We start from the raw sequence: 18,238 nt of genomic DNA, 5'->3' as shown, positions 1-18,238 counted from the left end.
AAGCTGAGTACTATTCAGGAATGAATTGTTGATCATCTCTTAGGGGGAGGATATTTTCGAGAAAATGTACGCATGGAAAATAATAATAATAATAATAATAATAATAATAATAATAATAATAATAATAATAATAACACAGCTACACAAAAAGAATAAAAGTTCTGTGCACCAGACCCCAGGGTATGGATTCAAAATATTTTGGTACCCAGAATCCAAATTTCGAAACCCCAGGACGATTGACCGTGATATTTTTTTAAATGGGCGATAAACATAAGCAAACGTAAAACAGCACTTACGTTCTCCGCCCATAAAACAAAGTTGACACGGTCAAATCGTCCTGGAGTTTCGAAATTTGGGTTCTGGGTACCAAAATACATCGAATCAATACCCTGGGGTCCAGTGCACAGAACTTTTATTTATTTTGTGTGGTTGTGTAATAATAATAATACTGTATAAGGAAAAGGAATGAAGACGTACTAAAGGAAGCTAATGAAGGACGACAGATCATGAAGATAATAGAAAAAAAAAAAGAAACAGCATGCTTGGACATCTTATTCGGCACTCCGATTGGATCACCGTGTTGATAGGGGAAAAGGCAGAAGAAAAACCAGGAAGTGGAAGATCAAGGATAGAAAAATCTATAAGTTTTACGTCCCACAGTTATGCCTGGTAGGTTAAAGGAGCTAGTGATGTTGTGAAAAGAAGGAAATGCTGGAATGCAGAAAGTGGAAGGAAACGGGAGAACCCCGAGAAAACCCCCACACATGGTGTTTGTCCTCCACAAAGTTCACTTGGTGCGAGCTGAGATCGAACTAAGGACGCCATGCATTAGAGGTGAACGCTCTACCACTGACCCACCGCGGCCCGATCAGGGATAGATGCAGTTACGAAGAAGAGACCTTATCAAATTATAAAACAGCTCTCCCAGGGGAGAGAAAAGTTTTAAAATTTCCTTCTTGCGCATCAACCTATGATTGAAGTGAGAAAGATTATTATTATTATTATTATTATTATTATTATTATTATTATTATTATTATTATTATTATTATTATTATTATTATTATTATTATTATTATTATTATTATTATTATATCGAGAATGTACTTCTGGGTTTCCTCCTTAAAAAATACACACACTATTTCCAATTATGGTTATCCTACTTTTTACAAATTTGTCTTTTTTTTTCCTCTGTCTTTCATTCCCATCATGCGATGGGTGGGCCATAGAAGGTGACGCCTTTTCTGTGGCCAGAGTGATCAAATTTGTCTAATTCAATATTGGTTTAAATAGTATTAGTTTTCAAGCTACATATATGAGTTCTTTGACTAACTGAATAGTGCACGCCCCTTCTGACTCACTCGCTACTATTTAACAAAAAATTTCAGATGCCTCGATATACTTGCATAAGTTTATTATTTCTAAAATAAACATTACGTAAAAGGTTATTCAAATTGATTCAAATTGATTTCTGACATTTGTATATTACGCATATCTTTCTTAATTTGCATTACTCACATTACCCCAGAGAACGAACAAATTTTAGAGTTCTGGTTTGAACTTCTCTTACAATAATAAGCAAATATACGAGGAACAAATTTACCATTATTGACGATGCGGAGGGGAGGAGATTTTCTGGACTAGGAAGGAATGTGTGCGGGTGCAGAGCAGAGGTCTGCACGGGCCGGAATTTTCAGCCCGGGCCTGGCCTGTGAATTTACAATGTGAGGCCCGACCCGAGTCCAAAATATGTCTTAGCATTTAGGCCCTAGCCCGGACTGAGCTCTGTGAGAATCAAATGAGCCCGAAATAAGCCCGAATTGCAGAAACTTAATTATTAATGCAAAATTGTATTTTTATTTACAGCAATTCGAGGTTTGATTTTGCAGTTGTGTTTTAAAAGTCCTCCAGAAAGAACGGTGCAATTTGTATCGTTTTACACTATATTTACAAAGTTAGGCCCGAAAAAGTCCGAGAAATATGGTTGTATATTTAAAAATTCACAGCCCGAACCTAGGGGCGTCATTTAGGAGGACAGGGAGAGGCATTTGCCCCCCTCCCGAGTTTGAGATTTATATAATTTTATCAATAGCATAGTAGTAAATCAGTGAAAAACGCGAAATTTTACATATATCAAGGGGTCTTGGCTCCCCAAGCCAAATCTGAAATGACGCTACTGCCCGAACCCCTCCCGGGCCCGAAGTGATACATTCTTTGTAGGCCCGAGCACGTGCAGACCTCTAGTGCAGAGGCGTTTCAAGTGGTGGGCGACTGCCCACGGCCTTGCATCTTTAGGGACCTCGCAAAGACCAACGAGCCTAAATCGATTTAGCACTCACTTTTGTCGATGCAACAATAGAAACAAATATGAATTCGGACTTCATTACAGAAAAACAATACGCTTCAAACTAACTTTTCATCTATTCGTATATATTAGACTAGCAGCGTTCACCCCGCTTCGCTGCGGTCACCCCGGAACGCAATAAACTTTGTTACTTAGATAATTTTTACTTTTTCGCTTTCAAATTGCAGTAAATGTTAACATTATAGCGCCTGTCATTTATGTTAACCCGCCGAGTGACACGGTCATGCGGGTTGCATATAAATACGTTTATTTTTATACCTATGATGAACTAACAAAGGATTTGTACGTTATGGACACTTGAATGGTCAATTATCTCAAGACACTGGTAATTAAAAATTAAAGTGATATGATAAAAACCATCTAGGGTCCAAATCCTAATAACCCCCCAAAAATGAAAGAAATTGGTTCAGCCGTATTAGCGTGATGAGCTAACAAAGGATTTGTGCGTTCTCTTTTATATAATAGATCGCTAGCATACGCGACAGGCGGCGAGTTTATTTTAAAATTGCAATAATGAATGTGTATAAGTCTTTATCGTTGAGATGAATTGTTTTCGATAAATTTTATTATAATTAGCAATTTTTAAAAAAGGGGGCAAGAAGGACTCGTAGACCTTATTCGCCTTCTGTGCAGATGGTATGGTAAAAATCAATACTGGATAATGAAAGTGTAAGTGTAAAGGCTAATATGGAACAAAGAAACAAAAGAGAACTTCTTCAGAAGGGAATTGGGAGGGGAGGGGATGAGAGTACAATGCTGTGACACTTAAAATGCGTCTTGATTTGTATACTTCAACAAACTTTTCTTATTAGATTACGCAATTTCTAGTTTCTTACTCCGATTATTCGAAGTATTCAAATGTTCTCGGAGGGAGTGACCGCCCCTCCCTTTAATCCGTCCGTGGTGTCATTCAGTTTGGCTTTTCGCTACTAATTCAAAGTGCTTTCCGAAACAAGTTGTCTTCTTGTGACAGCAGGGGGTGGAAGAAACAAACAAACCGTGAAAGGAAGAAAGAAGAGGTTTTGGGCTCTTCCAGTCCAGACCATTCTAACCACTGAGAAGTGAGAATCACAACGTGATTTTTCTGGTAAGAGCGTCCTTTTAAAAGCAGCTAACAAGCAAACAGATGGTCAGCCCTCTCCCCTCTGCAGCATACTTTTTATTCTCTGTTGCCAAACTTACTGAAGAATATATTGCAATTAATCTAACGCATGTAACGTAAATTGGAGACCGTGGTTGGATTTATATGGGTCTTGTGTATTTGTATTAAAAATTTCAAGTTATTACCTGCAATACTTTGTTAGAAATTACCATATTAAATTTTACATGTTATCAAATGGAGAGTTAGAAACCTAAGCGGAGATGGTAGGAGATCCCCTTAAGAATTCCTGTAATAAGATTCCTTGATAGACCAAAATATCCTGTGACTATGTATATGCCTCAGCTTCTTGGGTCTAGTTTCAATTTCGTAGCATGAATTTCATGCTTAAGAGCCTGACATAATAAAAATAATACAAAATTTGCCATTTTTCTTTTTTGCTTGTTTATTCATAAGTGAAAGGAGATAATGAAATGCAACTTACCACAGTCATAGATTACGTTATTCTACAACAGAAAATATGAACCTGAAGAATTTTCAGTGTTGGCATCCATAGAAATTACAGTGTTGCCAGAATAACATTTCTCCCCCAAACTAAGTTAAGGCAGCGATTAGAGGGACGAACTCAACTGTATTTGATTACGTATCATGTTGTCTTGGAATCCTGTGAACTACTTTTTAAATAATAATATTGTATTTCGTTCGTAATAAACTAAATAGTTTTAACATAGAGTTATTAAAATTAATAATGTTATTTAAAAAGTTCTGTTTTCCGAATCCGCTTTAGAATTCCTTTATTCCAGCCAATATGCTAAATAATGCATATTTGTACCGATAACATTTCAGATCAGGTAAAGCAGTTAGATGAAAGGAACGGAGAACTGGAATCTCAGCTTAAAATCGTTGGTCAGCAAAATGTGGAATTGCAGCAGATAGAACGTCAACTCAGAGATCAGCTTCTTACGTATGTTAGCAGAGAAACGTTCAGTGAAGTTCAAGGGCGCTTGGAGGCTATAGAAGCAGAGAAGGTTTGCATTATTTTATTATTTATATTATTACTAGGATACGAATTTTACTTAGATATCTGTTTTGTTCCCATTCTCAAGATAAAGGCTTTCAACACAAAAAAGGTCACTTGTTGACCTTAAAGTAACAAGTTTTCAAGTTTTATAGTTCCAATTGTGAAAGGGAATATCACGCCAAATTGTGAAAGTAATTATCATCAAAGATTACGAAGATTTCTGTAATACTTGTGTAAAAGCCTCACTAAATATACTTACCGCTTTTAGGATTTATGGTAACAACAGTTACCATAACGTAGCGTAGACTAAAGTTACCGTAACGTAACGTAGTATTAAACGCTTATGAAACTCATATAACACGTATGAACTTTTTTTTTGTGTGTGTGGAGGGGGGGGGGTCAAGTCAAGTATGGACCAAAAGACACCCCAGATGGTTTTGGATCCGGATGATCAACTTGGTGGTTCCAAGTGGGGGCGGAGGGGCGTGACATTGTCTTTATTTCTTAAGGCAAATTTCGAAAAAATTTTCACACCTTAGTATTCAAGATATCAGGTTGAAATTTTGCATACGTATTGTGTGCACCTTTGAGTATTTCTCATTTTTTTGAAATCTCTACGTGAACCCGGGCCCGGACCCCAGAGACGCAAAACTTCCGAAGGAGTGGATTTTTCAGAAAATTTTCTAGTGTTTCCCGAATTTCTCAGTTCAGGTGTACGATACGGACATAAGAGTGGTACTGTTTGAAAGGGCGCGTTATACTGAAGAAAATGACGTGTGAATCATGATCCTAAGACAAATAGTAATGTTGCGGGAAATTTTTATATTATGTACTATATATATCATATACATTTTTGACGTTCGGCCAAATTTTGGAAAAACTCTTCCGTCCTTATTTTTCAAGACATCAGGTGAAAATTTTGTACACGCATTGTGTATACCTCTAAGTATTTCCCAGATAATTTTGAAATGTCTTTGTAAAACCTGGCCCGGGCCAGAGGGGCTCAAATTTTCCGAAAAGGGGATATTTTCGGTAAATTTCGCAAATTTTCCCTAATATCCCGTTTCTGGTGCATGATATGAGCATGCGAGTGGTATATTTTGAAACGTTGCTTTCTTCTGAAGAGAATGAGGTATAAACCATTATATATAATGGATCACCTTCAGATTTTCAAAATTTTTTTCTACCTTTTGTTTTCAAGATATAAGTTTGAAATTTTGCGTATTGTGTACATAACTACATATTTTCAAGGAATTCAGACCCAGGCCTGAGGGGCGCAAAAGATTTGATTTTTTTTAACTCCCAATTTTCCCGTTGGTGTAGCCTGGAAAAACGAGGAATGAACCATGATCCTACGATAAATAGTAAGGAGGCAGTAGCTGTTTCACTGAAAGTCTAAAATTTACCTCAAAAAGTGGAAATTCTAAGATAGGTTAAATTTTCTTTCAAGTGCGAACAGCGGATGAGCTTATACTACTAAAACTAAATGCTGGTTAGTTGATTTGCTTTGATTTTAAGGTCCCATTCAGCACAGGCTGTTATCAATGTTCCATGTTCCACCACGATGAGGCGCTGGAACGAAGTGCGGATCAAAAGTTAATTTGACGAAGTGTACACTATTTAGTGTGCACTCCATTTGTAGACTTCGAGTGTGCATGCTCAAAGTACGCACTTCGCATTTTTGGACACAGCCACAATTAACGGTCTTAAACTGTGAACCACCCAGCAAACTGGTTGTAACATACCTGGAGAGAAGCTGTTTTTAAATCTTGAAACATTCATATATAAGGAACATTCAAATGAAACCTGGTCAGTGCGTCTAACTTTGCCTTACATGTAAGGTGGCACCACGTAACTGCGGGTATGGTGGCGCCATCGATTGCTAGATAGACTGACGCGTGCGCACCGTTTGACGTTGCGTAGAGCCAGTGTGGTTTCACGCCCAAGAGAAGGTGGTCACACAAGTTAACGTCCACTAGCGAATATGCAGGCAAGTAAGCAGAAACAACGAGAAGTGATTCGATTTTTGGCGGCGGAGGGAGTTGGAGGCCGTGAAATGTATCGACTTATGAAGGCTGAGTACGGTGAGTACAGTCTGAGTCGTGCAAGTGTTGTTGAACGGCGCAAAAGAATCCTTGAGGGGCGCGAGTCACTGAAAGACGATGCTCGTCCTGGACAGGCTTATTGTGTTATCTCACCAGAAATGATTGCAGAAGTGAATGCTTTAGTCTTGGACAACCGCAGAATCACAGTGGACGAGATCCATCGGTTACTTGGTATTAGCGTGGGCACCGCCCACACCATAATGCACCAACACTTAAACTTTCGAAAAATTTGTGCGCAGTGGGTTCCCCACCAACTGACCGCCGAACAGCGAATGGTGCTGTCTTTGAGTCATCTGCAACATTATCCTGAGGAGGAATTCTTTCTGTCGCGTATTGTCACAGGGACGAAACATGGTGTCACCATTTTTAACCGGATAGCAAGCGTCAGAGCAAGCAGAAACATGCGACTTCGCCACCTCCAAAGAAATCAAAGGCCGTGCACACCAGGTCATGATGTCCTTCTTTTTTGAACACAAGGTCCCACTTCTTGTCGAGTTCCGGGAACGGGGTACCACCATGAATGTCCAGCGTTATCAAGCCTCTTTACAGAACCTTAGACGAGCCATCAAGTCGAAACGCCCAGGCATGTTGTCTAATGGCGTTATCCTCCTGCATGATAACGCCCGCCCACACACGGCCAAGGCGGTGAAGACGACATTGCAGCAGTTTCGGTGGGAAACGCTGGAACATCCACCGTACAGTCCCGACCTTTCACCGTGTGATTTTCATGTGTTTGGACTTCTAAGGCAAGCTATTCGCGGATATCGATTCGCAATGGTCGACGAAGTGTGTGACTGGATCCAGGCCTGGATCCAACAGCAGCTTACTAGCTTCTTCAAGGATGGAATCGACCGGCTAGTGTCCCAATGGGATAAATGTGCCAACAGTTTTGGCGACTATTTTTTAGTATGTGTACTGTGTATCACTACATTTTTGAGTTAATACAATCGTTACCGTTACTTTACACTAGTGACCGGGTTTCATTTGAATTTCCCTTATATATATATCTTACAGACATGATATATATACCACACAGACACACATTCTCTCTCTCTCTCTCTCTCTCTGAAGAAGTACTTACTATTAGAATAAAAACTATAAACTAACTTCGTACTGTTCTTAAAGTTCAATTTTCGTATTCTGTGTTCCAGAATCTAGTATTTCCAGAAGGTGAACAATTGAAGATCATACTACGGTAGATTACGTCATAATCAAATTCTCCTTCACCTAATATACTTAAAGAGGACTCCGTAGTCCAGTGGCTAAACTCATGTCCGCGTGGTCCTGGGTTCGATTCCCGGTTGGTACTTCCCAATTTTCGGCTCTATCCAGCGTCGTGAAGCAAACTGGGGAGACACGTGAAAACAAAACGTGACGGCCACTAGGTCTAGAAAGCTTCTGATGCGCCTATGCTCGCCGCTAGACTGGACGTAGTTCAGCCCGTCGCTAGCAGATGACGCTGCAGCAGGTTTAGGCCCATAAAATGGTCTGGTATTCCTTTTTTTTAATATGCAGTAAAAAAAAGCTTGCATTCACGTTCGTGTGACCTACTCTTGAGTATTGATTGCTCTACGTTTTTAGGACAAACAGAGAAAGAATTTCATGCATCATGTCTTTTATGTATCAGCAAGTTTTCTTTAGGTGTATAGAGGAAGAGGTGAGAAATGCCTCGAAATCATTCGCATATTTCGTACATTTGGATGTATGAACGTATGAGAATTTTTATTGCTGTTAATAAGTGTGAATCTCGTCATATTAATTAGGAATTATACAGGGTGTATCGAAAAGAACTTTACAAGTTTGAAAACTCATATTGATATATCCATTTATCTTACAGACATGATTTTTGGTATCATTTTGTAGCAAAATACATCAAGTTTTGACTCACGTAGTACACTAGTTCAGAAATAAGCCACCGCAAGCGCCAGCGGCAGTTGCAGCAATGATGGCTGCCTTTACTGGTTCGAGCGTGCTAGTTGTGTGTTTTGGTTTATAGAATCCAAGTCTACGACTCCTTTGCAATGGAATTTTTGTACAAAGTATGGTAAAGATCCCTCCAGTAGACCTACTATTTATCAGTGGCATAAGTGTTTTATTGAAACTAGATGTTCGGTAAGACACAACGAATCTTCAGGTCGTTCCTGAACATCTGAAGACGTTGTAGAGTAGGGATGACCACATTTTCCGGAAACACGGAAAACGGAAAATATTTTTTCCGGAAAATTGATAACGGAAGACGGAAAATTTTCCGGAAGAACGGAAAACGGAAAATTTGATTTCCGGAAAAACGGAAAAGGGAACATGTGATTTCCGGAAACCGGAAAACTCTTTTTCCGGAAATGGCCATCCCTATTGAAGAGCAAGTGAGACTTCAGATGGGATGTGTACCGCATCACCAATGGAAGACACATTCAACCTCTTTTGGTATAAGGTATAAAACTTGATGTATTTTGCTACAAAATGACAGCAAAACCATGTCTGTAAACTAAATAAATAAGTCAATATGAGTTTTCAAAGTTGTAAAGTATTTTTTGATACACCATGTATTTGTTTATGCTTAGTATCGAAGGAAGCACTTAATCTTTCTATCCACCGTCCTCCCACTTTTCTTCCGTGTATTATTCGTAAGGTACCTATCGATTCATATAGTAATATGTAAGCATTCACTTATTTTGATTTTATGATTGATTTTATTTATGTATTTTATACTTGTAGAATGAACTGGAAGTAGAAAAGGAAAAGTTAAAAGAAATGGCAGAAATTGCTCAAGAACAAGCCCGTACTTTAGAAAGATTAAGATTTTCCAAAGAAGAAGAGCTCAAGTCTTTGAAAAAACAGGTTTTAGATTTACAAGCGTCAAGCGACGAAAAGGCTATCATAGGTAAGTAGTCTCCATACTGTAAATCTCGATACCAGTGTTTCTGTGGTAAATTATCAATAATTGCAACATTTTGTCTATAGTAAAATCACGTAATATAAATATATAAATATGAGTAATTTATATACAAGATTTGGTTTTTTATACATTTTTATTATAAAAATTTGTAAAATTTTTAGTATAAAAATATAACAGAGTAACTATAATTGTGGTCTTAAGACCAATGTAAAATTCGTTAAATAGTTAGGCTAAACAGTCGTTTTAAGACAGCTTAGGGAAGGATTTTTACAAAGCTTTACGCAAGCTGAAGGGAATGGATTGGGAATTTTATTGCTCTAGGCAAGCAAAAAGAGATTGGAGTCCCGCAAAGCTCTATGCAAGCTGAGTGGGGAGGAAAATTACAAACGCAAGCTGGGTGGTTGCGGTTAGGAATATTTTTGAGCTGTAAGTAAACTGAGAGAGCGGTTAAGTTTTTACGAAGCTTTAGGCAAGTTGAGTAGACAAGAGGCCTCAAAGCTCTAGGCAAGTTAGGAGGCTTCGGTTAGGTTAGATTTTTTTGAAAGCTTTAGGCAAGTTTGGATAGGGGAGTTGACTAGATAAGACTGATGTTGTTTGTGGCGATGCTTGAAGTTTTATACCTTCATATAGTCCCGCAAAACTCTAGGCAAGCTAAGCAAAAAGGAAAAAAATACAAAGCTTTAGGCAAGTTAAGTGTGGTAAAAAGTCTCAAAACTCTAAGCAAGCTAAAAAACTTAAGTTAATTTTTTTAAAGCTTTAGGCAAGTTAAAAAAATAACAACTAGCTAAAACTAATGTTGTTTGTGGCGATGCTAAAAGTTTTATTTATTTATTTATTTTTGAGCAGTGCTAACGCTGGTGTTCTTTTCTTTTTATTACATGATTTTTGTTGTCTGCTGTGTGTAATAACTTTTAAGAAAAGAACATGTAGTCTTGTTTATAAATAAAAGCACATGTTAATGTTTATAAATATAACCACGTGCAAAATATTACACTATATATTACTTAGATAATTGAGACAGCACAAAGCCTTCTGTTTGATATCCTTCTTTTTATTCACTACTGTTACAAATATCGTTATTACTTCAGTAAAACTATTTCTGAATAAATAAATGTTCAAACCCACGTTTGTCTTTCTGGCAATCTCATAACAGTTTGTTTCAAAACAACACCGACAACGTTTGGGAGGTGATTACTGACACTAAGATAAGACAAAAAGTATAGACCAACTTGGGTGCAGAAATCCCTCATTTCGGAGTTATAGGCTGCCGAAAACATGAAAAAGTTAACTTTAAAAGTCCATAGCTGCAAAACTATGGGATCTACCAGAGTTAGATCAAGACTTCACTTAGGAACTAGTATGTACCCTATCCAAATACCCATGTTTTAGAATTCTCCAGTACTTCAGCAATAATTTTTATAGAGCCAGTTGGTGAGTACTTGAAATTATATGCCTGTAGCCAAATTACATGCCCGTAGCCGAAATTTCTTAGTATGAAGATAACAATTAGTATCCTTGAGATAATTAGAAGTGTTTTGTGCATGTATCTGTATCAGTAAATAAAGATTAGAATGGTCTTGGGAAAGTAATTAGTTATTTAATTTATAAATGTAATAGCACAAATCTCTCTATTGAAACTGGAAGAGGCATAAATCATCCACTTCCGGTTGTAACATTGATCATTATAGGGTGAAGACGGTAATGGATGAGAGAAGTTGTTTTCAGCAGTCAATTAAGGATTTCAAGGGTATATTCCATCTCTGGTCTAGTCTCTGTATTGAAACGGGAAATGCTAGAAACCACAGCGGTATCTACTACCACTTTAGATTTCAATATTAGTTGAGAAAATATCGTGACACCAAACTCTTTCAATATTCAGAAATATGCAAATCAAACTCTTTCGCGTGGTGTACACGTGACACTACTACTTTTTTAAAAATAAAAATCCATAGCTAACTACTAGAGCGGCGTTTCTCGTCAATGTATTGATATTTGTGTTTCATTTTTCCAGCGCTATACAAGTTCAGATATTTAATGTACTTTGATTTTGTGTAATGCTTCTTGATTATTCCAGCGCGATTGCACAATGAAGTACTTCGAATCCAAATGACTGAGATGACAACCAACAAAAAGATCATGAAGCTACAGAGTCAGATTTCCAAATTAGAATCCCAAAATTTGCAGCAAGAACACAAGCTGGATGAGAAAGAGAAGCTTATTAGTAATCTGAGGAATCAGTTAAATGTCAGATGCCGGTGAGTGTTGTGTTTGTTATGGTACCAATTTTCCCGTTTCTTAATTTTCATATGTGGTATAAACTGGTAAAACACAACTATTTTCTGTTGTAGTGCGAGAGAAGCGAATGGTATTCGAAAGGAAACTTTTTGAAACAAAAGAGAGATGTGCAAACAAAAAAATGTGACGATTACATAATAATGAGGTACTCAACACTACACAATCTAGTCAAAAATTCTGTTTCAAGGTTAGCAGTAGGGATGGCCAGAACCGGTTCCTGGTGGAACCGGTTTTCGGGTCTGAACGGATCCGGTTCCAGAACCGGTTTTTCGGATCCAGGTATGGAACCGGTTCATCGGATCCAGGTCGAACCAGTTCCGGAACCGGTTCTGAAAACGCGGCTAATCATGAATGGCAGCACGCACCACATTAATGTCTATGTCAGCCATTGGTTTCGCTATAGCAGTCATGTGAGGTTGGGCACACATTTTCTCCTTCAAATAGGACCAGATCTTGTAGTCAAGAGGATTTATGTCAGCACTGGATGAGGGCCATTCTTCGGAAGTGATTTTTTTTTTTTTTTTTAATGAAATCACTTGCGTCGTCTTCGTCTTATGGGCTGGTGTTGAGTGCTGTTGGAACACCCAAGGCCTATTTTTGAACATAGTGGTGCGAAAGGGTTTCACGACCTTGTCGATAATGTCCTCTTGGTACACTTTGGCCCCAGTTTGACATCTTTTTGGCAAAAATTTATATATCAATGGGGCCCAGGTACGACACACCCAGTCAAACCATCACTGATGCAGGATGATGGCCTCGTGGGACTCGGGGAACTTGTTCACATTCTGTAGCATTGCTTGTAACATACACCCTATCATTGTATCTGTTGAGGTGTTCTTTAACCGTGAAAAATTTTCTCATCTATGAACAAAATTTTTTGGTACTTGTTATCCGCGTACCGCTGCAATAGCACTTTGATCTGTCACGTCGCATCCTCATCAAGTGCTAATTTAACCACTGGCCTGTCCTGCGATAGGCGTGGAATCCTAGGTCTTCAGTGATCACCTATTTCATTGATGATCGCGACATGTTCATTTGCAGGGCCATGAGTTTCTGCTTACGGACTGGATTTCGATCGACTCTTGCCTGTCTTAATGACATTTGGTGTCCTGACGGAGCGAGGTGTACTAGTGTGAGGCTTATCCTCGACAGGCGATGTTTTATCATATCGCTGTATGATGCAACAAACGAATTTCTGTGTAATGTTCAGTTTCTGCAGTAACTTAATGGTTGTCGGAGAGTGTCGGCACTTATATAAGATCAAAACTACAACACGATCTTCTTTCTTTTTCCCCTCAAGCTTCACTCTGTAAGAATCAAAAGAGAATAATGGTGTTATAAGTTCACCCAATATTAGGGTTTCACAACAGTACTAGGCTATTTTCATGCATCATTTCTGACTACTGGCATTTGCCGTACATATTTGGATCAAAACGTTTGACCAGAGGTGTGGGGAAGGCATTAGTTTCTAACTTTTCCATTGGATGCTCTACATAACAATCTCGGAACTAACACTGAACCACGCTGCATTTATTGAAGAAGTAATATGCTTAATAAACTTACGTGATGAGTGTTGTAAATGCTTAATTTTGTGGATATTAAGCCAACGCCTAGTCGTCTGCAACCAAACAAACTTCTATGAGAGTAGGCTGCATAAGCAACAGGCGTTATATCATTATTCCTAACTAATTAGGTTTACTGTAAAATAAGCTAGAATGAAAATTATATGAAACTATTGTATTGTCATTAGATTTATGATACTGTACAAAATCAGAGAGCTCTAGTTAGTATGAAAATCTGTGAAATTTAAGTTACAAGATTTGACTCAAACAAGCAGAATAATAGCCGTATAAAAGTATTATATAATACAGGGTGTTTCAAAATGAATATCAATGTTTTACGGCTTTCTAGTATTCATTACAATAATTTACAATTATAAATAATACATCGAATGAAAGAGCAACTCAAACAGTTTTGTACGCACGCATTAGAAAGCACTAGTAGCAAAGATGGCGACTAGTGAGCAGAAAGTTTTTTTGTGTTTTACATTTTGCAAAGACTGAATCTGTAGTTACAGTGCAGCCCTCTGTGTGGAGAATTTTAAGGAGACGCTTACAACTATGTCTTTATTGTCTGCACTTGCCACAAGCTCTAAAGCCTACAGACTACGGTTTACATGCCAACGTTGCAAATGAAATATTGCTGCATGACAATGAAGATTTTCTGAAGTGTGTGGTCTTCAATGATGAATCTATATTTCACCCAAATCGCGATATGAACACTCATAGTGTTCGCATCTGTGGATTAGCAAATCTCCACGAGATGGTACAGTTGCAACGAGACGACTCTAAATTGAGTGTGTTTTGTGTCATATCCCAGCGGAAAGTTTATGGGCCTTTCTCACCTATCGATTCAGTGTATGCCGTGACAAATGGTGATCACATTGAACACTTGTAGAAAAAATGTTTGAGTTACTCTGTCATTTGATGTATTCTTTATAATTGTACGTTAAATATAATAAATACTACAAAGCTTTAAAACCGTGACATTCATTTTGAAACACCCTGTTATTATAATATATATATATATATATATATAATTCGCTTCTATTGTGTTCTATATCACTTGTTTCCCTTAATTTCGGTGTCTGGTAACTCTCCCACCTTCTTCAGAGCTGAAACTGAGTTAGGAACTTTACCTTTTAATGTTATGTGAAGCTTTTTTTTTTTCATTCATTATAATACGTTACGATGTGTGAAGAAGCATATACTTACCTTGTCCTTAAGCAAATATGTGCAAAAAGTAAGGATGGTTGTAGAATTCCAGTTTTCCTACTTTGAGAAAGGCGGCAGATTTAACCAACGCACCGAAATTATAAATAATAAACTATTGATATACGACACAATGAAAGCGAGTTCATATTGTCCTAACCAGTTACTTTGCTCTTTGTAACTATCTCCAGTATTCTAATTCTTTCAAGTTTTGCTAACGTGATTTTTCATCTCGCACGTGTAATTTTCTGTTTTTTTTTTCTATACCAATATTTTTTAGCACTTTCAGTTGTTTTTTAAAGGTTTTCCATAATTTTCACATTTACGAGGCGCGTTCGGAAAGTAACCTCCGATTGGTCCCTGTGCGTGAAGTAGTGGGGGTAGCGGTACCATCTTCGCAAAGACGTGCGCGCTAGATCAGTCTGCATCCAGCCGTGTTAGAGTGAAGGTTGTCTGATCACTAGTTCCACTTTTGTAGCGTCTCAAAACCTGTGCTACAATAGAAAACCCCGCCAAGTGCGAGGTGCGAGATGTTATACGTTTTCTTACGGCAAAAAAAAAAAAAAAAAAAAAAAAAAAAAATCGGCAGCAGCTGTTCATTAGGAACTTTGTGCCGTGTATGGACCAAGTGTGATTAGTGAAGGAGTTGTTCGTGAATAGTTGGATTCGCTTATTTAAAAGTAGACGAGCAAACATTCAAGACCTTACTCTGCTCAGGTAACCAAGGACCTTCTGGGTCAGTTCAAATGGGGCGTTTTCAATCATCCGCCTTACATCCCAGATATGGCACCCAGCGACTATAATCTTTTCATGCATATGAAGAAGTGGCTTGGATCTCAGTGCTTTGTTGATGATGAGGAGTTGAAAGATGCGGTCACAAGCTGGCTGAAGACACAGGCGGGAGATTTTTATGCTGATGGAATTTCTAAGTTAGTGCAGAGCTATGATAAGTGCTTGAATGTTTATGGAAACTACATTCAAAAATACAGAGAAGAAGTAGTTTTCAGATGTAAATTATACATTCTTCTTATTTACTTTAGTGTTTATTTTTTTAGCCAATCGGAGGTTACTTTCCGAACGGCCCTCGTATAATCTTAGTATCATTTTACCATATATAAAATGTATTACCTACGTCCCTTTGAAATATGTGAGCGTCGATTAATCCGTCAGTACTCGCGCCCTTTTTCTGCAGTACAGTAGTATTCTCACGGGGGCCAAAATTAATATTATGTTTTTTTATAATAAGGAATGTTTGTCAGAATTACATTTTTTTATAATTGAGACAATGTAGCATAACTCTACACATGTTTTAAAAGTATTTGCTTCAATTAGATTTTTTGTACTCGTTTTGAGACATTTTGTTATATTTTTTCATCAGGACTTCTGGCTAGCAACACAAAATTTACCTGTTTGTGGGTCTGTGTACACCCGGCGCAAGTACTTAAGAGTTAGCAATGCATCATCAGAGTCATTGCCATCACTCCAAGATTTTCTAACAATTTTCAACATTTTTGTTAAACGAACAGGTCTCTTCATCAAGTGATTCAGGATTTAAGACGTCAGTATAGTGGCGCTGTATCTCTCACTGCTCAAGAGAAGTTCTCCCTGACTTTGTTAGCTGTTAATGAAGAGAAACTAGAGGTGAGTCGGAAGCTGAAGGAAGCCGAGAAGGCTGCCTGGGAAGCTAAATCACAGAAAGAGGAGTTGGCCACTCGAATCCAATGTTTAGAGGAGTTGGAGACCAGATTGAGATCGGATCCTGGTTCCAAGCAGATCATTGAATGGCATACCAAAAATGAGGAATTGAGACTTAAGGTAGGCAATGTTTGATTAGTTCATAGTTTTGTTCTTAAGTTTTATTTTTTAAACTCCTCCTCCCCCTCCCATAAGTTCTATCGTCAAAGTGAATAGATAAATAAAATCCGAGTCCCGAACCTCAACTATGTTGAAAATTTCATCGAGATCACTCGGGTGGTTCAAAAGTGATGAAGTCACACAGTCACTTTCATTTTATTTTTACATATAATCTTCTCCTTCCCTTCCCCTACGTTGCATCGTCAAAATTAAATGATAAAAATTATCCCAGGCGTGAATGTCATGCATATTGAAAATTTGATCGAGATCGGTTGGGTGATTCAGAGTTAAGTCGTATTTATTTTTATATATATTTATCTCCCCTTCCCTTCTCCCTCCCCTAGGTTCTACCGTCAAAGTGAAAATATTTTTTTTTTTAAAATCCACTCTCGAACCTCATCTATATTGAAAATTTGATCGAGATTGGTCTTTGGTTCAAGAGTTATTAAGTTTTACTTATTTTTATATATATCTCCTCTTCCTACTCTAAGTTCTACCGTCAAAGGGATATGATAAAAACCACTCCAGGTCCGAACCTCATATATGTTGATAATTTGATTAAGATCGGTTCGGTGGTTTAAGCTGAAGAAGTCACAAAGACAGTCACTTTTATTTTTTTTTTTACATATATATCCCCTCTTCCCCTTTCCTACATTGTGCCGTCAAAATAAAATGATGAAAACATGAAAATGAAAATTAACCTTATCTATGTTGAAAGTTTGATCGAGATCGGTCGAGTGGTTCAAGAGTTATTAACTCACGAACAGGGTCACTTTTATTTTTATATTTATTAATTTTTGTATATCTCCCCTTCCTCCCCATCCCCTACGTTGTTCCGTCAGAGTAAAATGGTAAAATACATCCCAGGCACGAACGTCATCTATGTGGAAAATTTGATCAAGATTGGTCGTTTGGTTCAAGAGTTTATTTTTATTTATTTTATTTATTTATTTATTTATTTATTATAATTTCCCCTTCTCCCGCTCCCCTAAGTTCTATCGTCAAAGTGAATAGCTAAAAGCACCCCCAGGCCAGAACTGCATCTACGTCAAAAATTTGACGAGATCGGTTGGGTGCTTCAAGAGATTAGGAATCACAAACATAGGCACTTTCAATTTGGACCTGAAGTTTTTTGTTCACAGACACTGCTATTAATAAATAAATTCCCTGCTCTTAGTCTACATTTAATTTCTTCGTGAATATGGTTTTGGTCTGCTAACATTGATCCTAGATATTTGAAAGTATCCACTTTGTCGAAAGTATTATTTGATATTTTAACACATCCATAATTTGCAGTATTACGATTCCGACTGCGACTATTATTATTATTGTAGCAGTAGTCAAGTTTTTGTATTTTACGACGGAGGATCAGAATAAGGTTACAAGGTCGTTATTTCTGGAGTTTCGTCTGTTATAGAGAAGTGAGGAGTGTGCAGTAATTTTAATACATAGAGTTGGCAACTGTGCAGAGTTTCAGCTACCTACGGTGGTAGTTGTAGATAGACACAAATGGCGACTCGTTTGGAAAAACTGGTCTCGCGAAGAAGTCTGCTCAGATAATCGATTTTTGTGGGCAAAACACGTAACCGCGGCTGAAATTCACCGGTAGCTGGTAGAAGTTTGAAGAGACTGTAATGTCTCATCAGCATATCGCAGAATGGTGTCGAAAAGTTTGCAGCTGGTACAGGAAACGTCACCAGAAGACCACGACGCTGTTTAAGTAGTTTCGCTGAGACATCATCGATCACCCTCCCTACGGCCCGGACCTCGCTCCAAGCGACTTTCACCTGTTCCCGCACTTGAAGGAGCACCTAGGAGGCCGTCGGATCGCTTC

At 38.0% G+C, this 18,238-nt stretch overlaps 1 protein-coding gene across 3 annotated transcripts in view; it reads left to right on the top strand.

Moving 5' to 3' along the window:
- Cep290 (Centrosomal protein 290kDa) overlaps window positions 1-18,238 on the top strand; it is a 242,003-nt gene that overhangs the window by 153,943 nt on the left and 69,822 nt on the right. For all 3 annotated transcript variants that reach the window (XM_081756433.1, XM_081756431.1, XM_081756432.1), the window contains 4 exons: window positions 4,309-4,490; window positions 9,304-9,469; window positions 11,559-11,739; window positions 16,077-16,365. In XM_081756433.1, the coding sequence (XP_081612559.1) occupies window positions 4,309-4,490; window positions 9,304-9,469; window positions 11,559-11,739; window positions 16,077-16,365 (818 nt within the window). The remainder of the gene's footprint in view (window positions 1-4,308; window positions 4,491-9,303; window positions 9,470-11,558; window positions 11,740-16,076; window positions 16,366-18,238) is intronic.

Source organism: Thermobia domestica, chromosome 4, assembly GCF_964235325.1.
Source record: "Thermobia domestica chromosome 4, izTheDome1.hap1.1, whole genome shotgun sequence".
In the NCBI taxonomy this organism is placed as follows: Eukaryota; Metazoa; Arthropoda; class Insecta; order Zygentoma; family Lepismatidae; genus Thermobia; species Thermobia domestica.
The sequence above is the reverse complement of the archived record's forward strand: the minus strand, read 5'-3'. Positions and strand labels throughout refer to the sequence as shown.